This window comes from Canariomyces notabilis (genome assembly GCF_033297395.1).
Source record: "Canariomyces notabilis strain CBS 508.74 unplaced genomic scaffold N656scaffold_24, whole genome shotgun sequence".
Classification (NCBI taxonomy): domain Eukaryota; kingdom Fungi; phylum Ascomycota; class Sordariomycetes; order Sordariales; family Chaetomiaceae; genus Canariomyces; species Canariomyces notabilis.
This window is the reverse complement of record NW_027041846.1, coordinates 429,641-440,979: the sequence shown is the minus strand read 5'-3', so window position 1 is coordinate 440,979 and position 11,339 is coordinate 429,641. Positions and strand designations below refer to the sequence as shown.

Genomic DNA, 11,339 nt, shown 5'->3' with positions numbered 1-11,339 from the left:
GAATGTCGAAATCTCCGAGCAGGGCTTCCTCCCTTGCATCACCAAGGGTGGCAAGATCATGCTCGAGAGCAGGGACGCCCTGCTCTTGTCCAAGGAGAATGTCGAAATCTTCGAGCAAAGCGTCCCCACTCTCGAGCATGATCTTGCCATCCTTGATGATGCAAGGGAGGACGCCCTGCTCGGAGAGTTCGACATTCTCCTTGGACAACCCAAAGTAGTTGTGGCCCTGGAAGAATTCTCGGTGGGTTAGTCGTTTTATTTATTACATATATACTAAGTATACACCTACTGTGACAAGAAGTGTAGGTGTAGAATCAAGCCCGGGTCGCTGGTTAGCTCCCTAGGGACCCTCCTTATAGGAACGTGCCTCGACGATGGTACCTTGATAAAGAAGGACAGGGGGGTTTTAGAGAAACAGGGACAGACCTTAAAACAATGATAACACCAACCATCTTAAGACGGGTTATATTATTATGAATATGAACCACATGCAATAACCAAGTACAGATGTCAATGAAGAACCCATGAAATCTAAGCTTCCAGTTCGCCCGAGAAAGCAAGCGCTGGTATTATCCTATGTGTAAGTATCAAATCCATACCCCACGCTTCATTACATGCAGATTACAACCCTGCTTTTACAACACTAGGGCACCTGCAAGCGTGAAAAGCGCGACAAGGCCAGAGATAACGAAGGGACCCTTGTCTAATGCGGGCACCGAACCCCGCATGGCCGCGTTGCTCGACGTAGAGGAGGCGCCAGCAGAAGTGCCGTCACCACCGGCGGTGCCACCCTCGCTGGTCGAAGCCTGGTCGGTAGCCCACTGAGAGCCGGGCCCGTTCAGGCCAGGTCCTTTGCCGGCGCCCTCGGTGAAATACTGTCACTCCATGTCAGCAACCATGCTAGAGAGCAAGGCAGTGAAGACATCTCTCGGCGTAACGTACCTTGACAGCACCCGAAGGAATGGCAGGGAGCGCGGTGGTATCAACGCTCCAGTGCGAATCCTGGGTGGGGCACGGGACGGAATTGGTGGTCGAGGTGTAGCCGCCATCACCGGAGGGTGCAGTCCATTTCGCGAGAGCGTCGGCGAACGCTGCGAACTCGTCCAGCTCCTTGCGCTCACCAGTCTGGTCGACGCCACCGTTGGCCTGGCCGCCCTCAATCTCTACAATGCCGAACTTGTTGGCCTCCATGGAGTACTCGTACATGAGGCCGCCGGAGTAGACGGGGGTCATGTTCTGGTGCATGAGAGACTCGAGCTCGCCAAAATCCCGCTTGTTCGCGTTGCAGCCATACTCGGAGAGGAAGATGGGAATTCCATAGCCAGTGAAGTTGCGGACCTTCTGGTCCCACCCTGCCCTGATGTAGTTGGTGCTGCACCACGAATAGTCGTTCTTGCGGGATTCCGAGTTAGGTGTGGATCCTTACAGGAACGGGGGATGGTAGGCTGAGCACTTACAAAGGCAAAGAAGTCGCTCCGCTCCTCGTCGGCGCCGCAATTGAAGTAAGCGGCAGTCTGCATGCGGTTGTCGCTGACATCGGCGGCAGAGTAACCAACGAGGATCTTGCGGTAGCCACGAGCCTTGATGTAGGCCCGCATGTCACGGTCCGTTGCCTTTACATATTTGGCCGCGAGGGTCGTGTTCGCATGATCGTGGATAACCTCGTTGCCGGAGAAAAACGCCATGGTGTTGGTGTACTTGGCAAAGGCATCAATCGTGGCGAAGACGCTCTGCAGGTACACGGCGTTGTAAGAGCCGTGCGGATCAGCACGGTTGATCGAATACTTGGGGTTGTTGGCATCGAGCAAGACGTAGATGCCGGCCTCGGCTAGCGCGTTCATGCACTCATCGTGGTCCTTCGAGTTGTCGGTGGAGTAGACGCGGATAGTATTGATGCCGAGCTTCTTGAACTTTTCGAGATCCTTCAGGCAGATCTCGGGGTCCGCGAGGGGATCAATGTTGGCAGCTGACCCGCCCGGCTGGTAGTCAACACCGCGGACATAGAACCTCTCGCTTCCCTTGAAGAAGGCATTGCCTGTTGCTGTTATTGGCTCGACCGAGACCTGGCGTGGAGCAACCGGGACCGTCTTGGTCGGTCCGGCCTGGGCCACGGCCGCAAGCGCCGATAGCAGAGCAACGGATTTCATGGTAGCGTGGTCGAAGCCGGTTTGCCCAAGTCGTGTCCGGAAACGAGAGCGAGGGGCAATGGACAAGACAGTCAGAGCCGTAAAGCAAAACTGTGCAATCGTATAATGTCTAAATGGCCATGAAACGAGCGAAATGGCCTTAGGTATGAAGAGGAGCAAAAAACTGGAAGAGCGATTGACTGAAGAGAAAAGTTAGAAGCCTTGGTGATGTTGGAGAAAGCTGCAGACAAACCGGGGTGTTCGTCCTGTTTTCAGGTTAAAGATTGCCAACAGTGCAGACAACCCAACCGGGAAGCCGCTTGTCTTCCGAAACGGTCAAATCCCATGGGTGGTGCATAGCCACTTCCAAGAAAGCGTCTCGCCAATCTTGGCAGGTGCATCGACTGGCAATCGTCTGGCACAGGACGTCCCGATTGCGTCGGCCAAGAAAAGACTGCCGCTCGTTCATTAATGTGCCAAGAAGCGCCAAGTGCCAAGCATCAAGGGGCAGGTTTCTGAATTCTGATGAGCCAACACAACCTACCCATCTCTCCTTCACTCGGCCCGTGCCAGGTTTACTGTACCCGAGTATTCCGTACCCCTTGTGTACTGTACACAATGTACGCCCAACACAAGTTAGCCAGATGGGAAATTCCAGATACGTACACACAACTCCAGAACTCTTATTCTGGTACCTCAGCCAGAGCCGGGAAAAGAAATGCCGTTGCAATGCGCAGTTTGAGCACTGGCAATCATCTGATGTTGCTAACATGCGGTCAGGGCGTGTGCAGCCAAGGCACCAAGAAATGAGACCAAGAAATGCCAAACCAAACGGCATTTCCCAATACACAAACCAGACTGCTGCATCTCCTGAATTCCCATAATGGTGTGGATCTCGAATCTGCCATCGTCATCCCTCTGCGCCAATAGTGGCAAAAGGGGTTGACCACTTCGCTCTTGGACTGACCACTGAGGGTTCTCTGATAAAATTTCCAGTTTCGAATTGGCATCTCTCTCCAGTAGCATGCCACGTCAACCTTAACTGCTTAAGGTACGTTCCTGTCAAGACCTCATGCTGTCCAGTGGCTTTCTACAGTACATACATAATCCGATTGATAACTTGATCTTGGCATTCCATGGGTATTGACCGAATAGGAGACTGAGGAGAGCTCCAGTCACCCATAGATGGTCAATTTCCACTTTCTGATTCCAGAATCCAGATGCGTTTCCTACGCCCCGCGAGATGTGAAACAACAACTTCCCAACGATCTGCATATACACTACAGCAAGAGCGCCGGGAATAGTACTTAGATCGCCGCAGCATCATTAATGGCACACACATGTCATGATGTGGCGTAGCAAATACGATCGAACCGAACTCCTCATATGGAACTTACCTAACTGTTGGCTATGCCTGAGCCATCAAGTGTGACCAGAACCCAACAAATACGCCTCATGATGCCAGCCAGTGGCAGCCACACTAAACCTCGACTAGAAAGAAGAATTAACGCGGCTCGCTGTTGAGTTTTGAGACGAGGTATGGAAGTCGGATTGCAGCATAGTAGTTGGCATCGGGGGAAAAGGCTACTGAGCTGCAAACTTTGCTCTCACTCACAATGATGTTTGATTGAGCCAAATCCTGCTCCTGAAATCTGCTTATATTAAGGCAAAGGATAAACATGTGGAGTGGATTTGCCTGCGTCGGTAGGTCGGTAACTTAAGGTACAGTACGCATAAGACGCCCGGGCATATTCAACTGCCAGTGGCATCAATGCTTAACAAATTGTGAAGTTTGTGGCTGTGCCCACAGAAACATAATGTCTCAACTTACCAGAAGTTTGCCGCCATACGGATACTGATGATGGCTTGATATATATGTCACGGTATTTAGTATTGCCTTTCTTGCAGCTGGGCAAGTGTTGGTGCACTGATTGATTGATGACTCTTCGTTAAGGAACAAATTGAAGTATTGAACTACCGAAGCCGTTTGACAGGACACAAACACGAGCTCTCTAAATTGTCTTGACTTGGTTACCAGATCTTTATAAAAGGGGACAACGAAGTGTCCTCTAGATCCTTTGAAGCGCTACCATACACATACCCATGATACCTTGCGGTACTTAAGCTGGTATACCTTCCCAGAGACAGAGCCATTCTGAGACGGTGATCTTCAGATGTAGAATCCGGGTCATGAATCGTCTATGGAGCGCAAGTTTTTATCCCCCTTCCGGCAAGCCATAATTGATGTCTCTCCACGACAAAACTGGGAAGGTACGAACCTGACACCATGAGACGCTTCGCTACTCTTTACATTAGTTCCATTCGACGCGTTCCGTCTACATATGCGATGTATCTTCTGGGAGCATCGAGAAGTTTGGAAGCCGAGAAGTGTCCCTGTTCGACTACTCTTACCCTTGGCTTCAACGAGGCCGCAACATGTCACGGGAGTTTCGGGTGAACAACCAGGAAACGTTCACTAGTTACTGCTCAGTAAGGAGGCAACCCTCAAGCATCATCTTTAATCAAGGACCCACCAGAAACCTTCAAGTTGTCGGGGGATTAGAAACTGAGAATGCCAACAGATTTCATCTCATCTCTCTTACTGGTTATGATGTCCCATTGTCCCTAACTGACGTGGAACTCTAGATCGGTTCCTCACACTGATCCCCGGCGTATTGAAACTTCAAAATCACTGCGGAGAGCCCCTTCTGCCACTAGATATAATGTCAAATAAACCAAATATAAGAGATGTTACGAGGATATCTGTCCGGTTCTCAACAGGGACGTATCGAAGGTCTTTTGAAGAAGTGGACCGTCCTGGGTAAGCTATTCGCTGTCAGAAAGGCCTACACAACAACTGAATTCTCTGTCATTCGCCTGGACAGATCCCAGAAACACGCAAGGTAATTCAGAACTTTCACGGGCCCCTGGAGCTCACATGGCCTACAACTCACGCTGGTGAAGAGCAGAGAGATTCACAAGTTGATTGTTTTGGTCACTCCTAAGTCTCCAAAGCACATCCATACAAATATAAAAAAATTTAATGAGTGCCTTAGCTTAATTCCATCCATTTCTCCTTCTATGCTTTCTTACCAACACTCTTCATCAGGCAGACAAACACTGCATTCTACGATCAGCACAACACTGTTAGGCACAACAAGCTCTTCAGCCAACCTACGACCAGTAAAGGGTTAGTGAGGAATCCCCCACAGCCTTTGATTGACAAACGAGCAACTGATTCTAATCTGGTAAGTTGTTCATTGACCCCCTTTCGTGTCGGGAGCTGAAACTAACCAAGCTGGTAGTACTTTCACTCAAGGATCCCGGCATGTCGAACAAGGCTGACGATAGCTTTAAGGGCTCAGCCCAGCTCTTCGATGAACAGGACGAGTGGAATGAAATTTTAGAAGTCTTGCAGGAAGGCCGTTCCAGATGGGCAGATTACTTGGCTGAACTTTCTCATCAGCAGGGCATGGAGAAAGAACATGCGTCGGGACAGGAGGAAGCTCGGATTTCTACTACCATCGGCCCACCCCAGTGTCGGCCCACCGCTGCTCAGGCCGGACTGGACCCTTCCAGGCCTGATTTTATCCCAACCGGCGGCGGCCTTGTTGGAACCGCTTCGGGGACCCTAACCAAACTCGCCGCGAGTGGAAACGGTAACCTTTCTGCAGCGACTGCCCGGGTCATCCCTACGGTGCCCGGAGTACGCCCCAGCCACATGCTGCTGGAAGAGTTAGGGCTGGTTGCACCCCGAGCTGCACCAGTCGAGGAACTTCTGATGACTGGCTGCTCGACAAACTACAGAGGGAACCATCTTGACCCGAACAACCACTCGGCGGATATTCCACTGAACGAGAGTTGCAGTTTCTTCATCCTGGGACTGCCGCCGACTATTACCTACGCCGTGCTCCTGGCCCACATACGAAATGTCGGCCGGATCTATGCAACGCACATCAACGAGCCAAAACTATACCGTGGAAACTTCACGGCGGCTGCAAAAGTGGTATTCTTCGATTTGGACGCGGCACAGCGCTTTATCACCCTCTATGGGCAACAGCCATTCAGCATCGCAGGGTACGATGCCACTGTGATCCACAATCGGCACCGCGTCAAGCAGTCCGATCTCCCTCGGGAGAACAGCCGAGCCATTCTCGTGTGGGGTCCGTCTCGGCTTGTCAACGAGCAACACCTGATGGCCTTCTTTGGCGGAGTATTCAGCTTCCATATTGACTCAATCCACATCGTCCGCGAATCTCCTGATGAACGATGCCTCGAAATTCGCTTTGGGAGCTGGCGATGCCAGGCTGCAATGGCAGTGAACCTGCTAACCTGGCCCAGAACTCGGTTGCCAGGCGTGTCGGTCGCTTACACAATGGACCCATGCGACGTAGGTTGGGTTCCTCCCCGGGCGCCCGGATTATAAGCATCGTCTTTGTGTACGAGTCTCGTTCGTGAGAGCCATTGGCTTAACGTACTCATCATGAAGTGAGTCTTCCTTTGGGGGAAGGGAAAGACGGGGTAAGGTATGTTTGGGGAGCCAGTCAGGGCGTCTGACTGCAGCTTCTGCATTGGAAGTTGGGCATTTGGGTACTAAAGATACCTTGGGTCCGTTTAGGGACTTTAGGACGAGGAGTCGTTTAACTTGATGGGATGCTAGCAGCAGAGTTAGCGCAATATCACTTTGTGTGTACATTCTGCCAGTCGGCTGTATGATACATCGAGAGGCATCGGGCATTGGGTCTGCTGAACTGCTCTTATCATGTGCTAGGTCTAAGAGACAAGCCAAATGGCATTTGTAAATGGACTACGAAAACGTGTGAATAGACTTCGTGTCCTCGACCTCTGCTGTATTTGCATCGGTGGAGGTTGGAATCCTGAATACGTAAACAGAGCTAGGCCAAGATAGGCCAAAAGCGCTAAGTCCAACCCGAACCCTTATCGTAACTGCCGAGGAATCGCTAGCAAGCGGGCCGAGTCCCAATCGACCCTTACTACATTGTTTACCGCCGAATCAACCTTTAACTAGCCGTAGGGGGCCTGCCGACTGCCGACCACCGTAGCACGTGTGCACTAAGGGACAACACTCTTGGCCGCCCTGCGCTGTCGATTAACTGCTGCCAACACATCCCTAGTTATCTGCGCCTAGAAAACCAGCCGACATTCCCACGACTTTTCCTTTGACTCGGGTCCAAAACATCAGCGACGATGCTGCAATGGCGAGTCTCGGCGGAACCTCCTCTCTCTCCCGCACAAGATCGGCCCGCGTGCCGCCGAATCCTGGCAAGCCGGCTCAGAACTCGTCTCGTACGGGCCCACCTGGCATAATATCGTCAACGGCCGGAGCTCCTCCGGCCGCCGCGTCTCCGACCGGCGTCTCTAACATTGCGCTGTTCCTCAGAAATCTCCGTCTTCTCGACCTTGACCGGCATCCCGACTGGCCCGATATCAACGCCCTAACTTTCAGCACCAAGGATGCGGCCCAGGGGCAAAAGAAGCGCATCCAGTGCGTCGAGTGGGCACTCTACTGCCTCTTCGCCCTCTGGGACCCCGAAGAAGCCCGCAACAAGCTACAGCCCTTCTTTCCCCCGCTCGACCAGGTGCAGTCACTCAACCTGCGTGCTGCCCTTCTCAGAAGCCTCGAACAAGCAAAGAAAAATGGCGTTCTAGGCCGCGATGCCGTCGTACGCAAAACCATGCTCGACGAGTGCAAGGGAGAGAGGTTGGAGGAGGTTCTGGCCGTCTTTTCCTCGGCCGTGTTAAAGAAGCGGGTTGCTGAGCAACAGCTGAATGAGCCAGAGCACCACGCGCTGTCCCAGGCGTTTGCTCTCGAGAACAGAGGATATTCAGGTGATCGTTCAGAGCTTACGGCCCTTATTTTGGCCCACAAGGTGTCTCTCCGGCGCACACTGCATGATAAGAACGTCGCCCGGGCAAGGTTCAAGGAGTTTTCAGACGTGCTATCGGTGAAAGAGAAGGCTATTGGCCAGAGGCGGAAGGAAGCGGAGACTGCAGGGCGAAATGGCCGAGGCATGGACATTTCGGGCAACAAAAAAAGCGAAGTTGCTCGCATGGTTCGAAACAACTGGGTGGGAAATGAACGTTGGATGGAGACATTGCTTTACGGTGACAGCAGGGCGCGCAAGGACGGCATCCTCTCCGCCCCGTTTGACAGAGTCTGGAGGCGTGTGCAATCCGGTCGACTGGCTGAGCTCGAAGATGAGGTGCCCTCCGGACTTCTTACGCAACTGGAGGACAGAGTACGGAGCCAACAGGAAAGACTGGAGAAGTGGCAGGGCTTTCGCCAACGGATGTTTGGAAAGACTGGCGCAGAGCCGGCGACCAAACAAGCTGAGCCACAGCCTAAGCAGAAGGGCATTGATCTCGGCTTCAGGGCACACGAGAATTTGCAGCTCAGCCGCTTGGATTCCCAGAAGGTGCTGTCTACCAGACCCTGCCAGCTTGATAGCCACTATGAGGCGCTCATCAGCGGGCTCAAGTCACAGTTGGCCACCAGTTCCGGCTCGGATGCCCCTCGCATCCCCTCATTCTTTGAGGGACCGCGGCAGCTCGAGAGGCTAGTGCCAAGGAGAGTAGTGTCGGTTGATCCGGAGCCGGAGCCGGAGGCGATATCCGATATCAGCGATATCGACGAGGCTCCGGTGCAGCCGCGTCCATCTTCATCGCGGCGTGAACCGATTCGCGTATCGGAAGAACCAGCCTTCGAACCAGTGCTCCGAAAAGCCAAGACGTTCGATGACGATCATCCATATCCCAACGGCGAGCACAAAGATAAACGCTCCACGCAACTCCGCCGCTCAGCGACACTGCAATCCCACTCTCTATCAGCAAGGGGACAACGGACTGGACCCTCCCCGACGCGAGGACCCGGACTGAGAAGGAACCCGCCGCCCAAACCCAGTCCATCGCCCCCTCCCCAACAGCGAGACCGATCACCCCCGCGTATTGTGAACGCATCTCCAGAACCCCCACCATCACCAGAACACCCACCGCTCTCCCCAACCCAGCAGCTGGCAGACGAGATCCTGGCCTCGGTCAGCGCCGCCTCCCCGTCACCAGTAAAGAAGCCCCGACGTGCGCTCTCCCTGGCCGAACGCACCCGGCTGTCAATGGCGCGACGCACGTCGCACGCGAACCTGCGCGTTCCGGCCGACGAGGACGCCGACAACGAGGATGACCTCGATCCCTACGGGAACGGTGGTGCCCCCGAAGAACCGCCGGACCCCCTTACCCTCAAGCGCGCGTCTGCACCACCGGGGGCAATTCCCGTTGTAAGGGAACGAGGCGCAGACGGAGACGGAGATGGAAATGGAAATGCCGCGGGGGACGGCGCGTATGAGGATTTGGTTTCACGTACAAGGCGCAGCATGGCTGGCTTTGAAGCGGCCCGGCAAAAGGCACGATTGGAGCGGAGGCGGTCGCTGAGGAAGGCAACTGGGAATGGCAAGCAGCAGCAACAAACTCCGGGCGGCGCAGGTGCGAGGGTGAGTTATTTCCCTGCTCTGAGCGAGGAGGAGGAGGGAGATGGAGGAGGTGGTGGCCGTGGGGATGTCACGAACTCGACGCTGCTGCTCGCTGAGGAGCTGATGACCGGGGATGATTACGAGGCTGTTTTTATGAGCCGGCCCAAGATCAAAACTAGCCCTATCGGCACGCCTGTTAGGGGAGTTTGGGATTGAGGTCAGGGACGAAAACGAGTGGATGAGAATCAGAGGATGAGTGATGCGGACTGATTCATGATGATGTTTTCTGCATGGTGCGTCTGGATGGGAACCGGACGTCGATGATGCCCCTGTCAATGACTGTTACGGAGTATGTAATGCCAATGGTATAGCAGGAGGGTGCAAATGGAACAAAACAGATTCTATGCATGTCACTATACATCCACAACAGCCAATGCAACCGCCCGATCTAGTTCCACGGTCCATTTTTATACATACAACACTCCCTGTGTGCCCCTTTCCTTTGGGGACGAAGTTTTCTGTCCTTGTTTACCATCCCTGAGACCTCAACTCAAGCGTGCGCTTGATGACGGCGTTCATGGCGAACTTGAAGCGGGTCCGCCACCGCTCGCTCTTGAGCCGCTTGCGCTTCAGGCCCGGCCGCTCGTGCTCGCGCTGTTTATACATGTCGTTCCGCACTTTGTTCCTCGCACAGCTCTTTTCCAGCAGGGCAAACGCCCGCCCCGGGTCGATGTTGCCCCGCACGTTGATGGTGCGCCCCGTCGACGGCCGCAGCCGCGGGTCGGCCTGCTGGGGCCCAAAGTACCGCTGCAGGAAATCGTCCTCCTTCCACAGCGTCCCCGGGGAGCCCAGGCCAGCGGCAATGCTGCTGATGGTGCTGCTGGTGGTGGTGGTGGCGGTGGTGTGCTTCTCCATGTCGGCGCGGATCTGCGAGGGCAGCTGGGCAGGGTCTGTGATGGTCACATTGTTGGTTTGCTGCGATTGGGTCTGCGACTGCGCCTGACCGCGCTGCTTCGGGTCGATGAAGAAGGTGTTTCGCTGGATTGGCGGCGGGCGCGGCACCGCTCGGCTCCAGGCGGGCGAGTTGGGCGGCGGTGTCTTGGCCCGATCAGTCTGCTGAGGATGTGACGCTTCGGCTGGTGATGATCGGGGAGCTTCAGCCGCGGCTTCTGAGAGGAGTCGACTGCTTGTGGAGAATTGCAGCCGGGTAGTTGAGAGTAGACATGGCCGGGTGGCTGCCGAGGGCCAGACTGCCCGGACAGCATGGCGGAATTCCATGATGTGATGCTGTTTTATTGAGTTGGCATGACCAGATCAGGATCAGCGAATTGTTTGTAGAGTACCGAAAGTAGCAGTAGCGAGCCGGGACGCACTCAATCGGTCATGGACGGCCCGCCTTCGGCTTTCGAATATGTGGCTTGCAATGCTTTGTCGTGATTTTTGAAGTCGCGCCCGGTTAAGTTACCCTGGCGCCGACAGAATTGGCTGACGAGGAGCTAACCTGAGCGGGAATTGATGGACCTGACTGATATCGGTAAATTTTGGCTCCGCGTCCGGTCGTAGCTTGTACTTGTGTCCAGGTTTCTGGGGCAATATTCACAGCCTCCAACTCCGTCAACAGTTTGATCAGAAAATACAAGATCGTCTGAAATATCTCTAATAGTGCCATTCTTTGGACCGGACTTATACATACGGAGTTATCACGTACGAGGACAAGAAATTCGCATGT

General features: G+C 54.0%; 3 protein-coding genes across 3 annotated transcripts; 1 reads left to right on the top strand and 2 right to left on the bottom strand.

The window, feature by feature from the left end:
• Positions 1 to 239: 239 nt before the first annotated feature.
• N656DRAFT_782894 (glycoside hydrolase family 72 protein) lies at positions 240 to 2,467 on the bottom strand. Its single transcript, XM_064815844.1, has 4 exons — positions 2,380 to 2,467; positions 1,458 to 2,326; positions 943 to 1,392; positions 240 to 875 (listed from the first exon to the last, which is right to left on the bottom strand). The coding sequence occupies exons 2-4, from the start codon at positions 2,145 to 2,147 to the stop codon at positions 636 to 638; spliced, it is 1,380 nt and encodes a 459-aa protein (XP_064667224.1). The 5' UTR covers positions 2,148 to 2,326; positions 2,380 to 2,467; the 3' UTR covers positions 240 to 635.
• Positions 2,468 to 7,145: 4,678 nt separating this feature from the next.
• N656DRAFT_782892 (uncharacterized protein) lies at positions 7,146 to 10,072 on the top strand. Its single transcript, XM_064815843.1, has one exon. It carries the CDS (start codon positions 7,343 to 7,345, stop codon positions 9,824 to 9,826), a length of 2,484 nt encoding a protein of 827 aa, XP_064667223.1. The 5' UTR covers positions 7,146 to 7,342; the 3' UTR covers positions 9,827 to 10,072.
• On the bottom strand, positions 9,980 to 11,299 carry N656DRAFT_782891 (uncharacterized protein). Its single transcript, XM_064815842.1, has one exon. It carries the CDS (start codon positions 10,886 to 10,888, stop codon positions 10,139 to 10,141), a length of 750 nt encoding a protein of 249 aa, XP_064667222.1. The 5' UTR covers positions 10,889 to 11,299; the 3' UTR covers positions 9,980 to 10,138.
• Between the last annotated feature and the right edge of the window lie 40 nt (positions 11,300 to 11,339).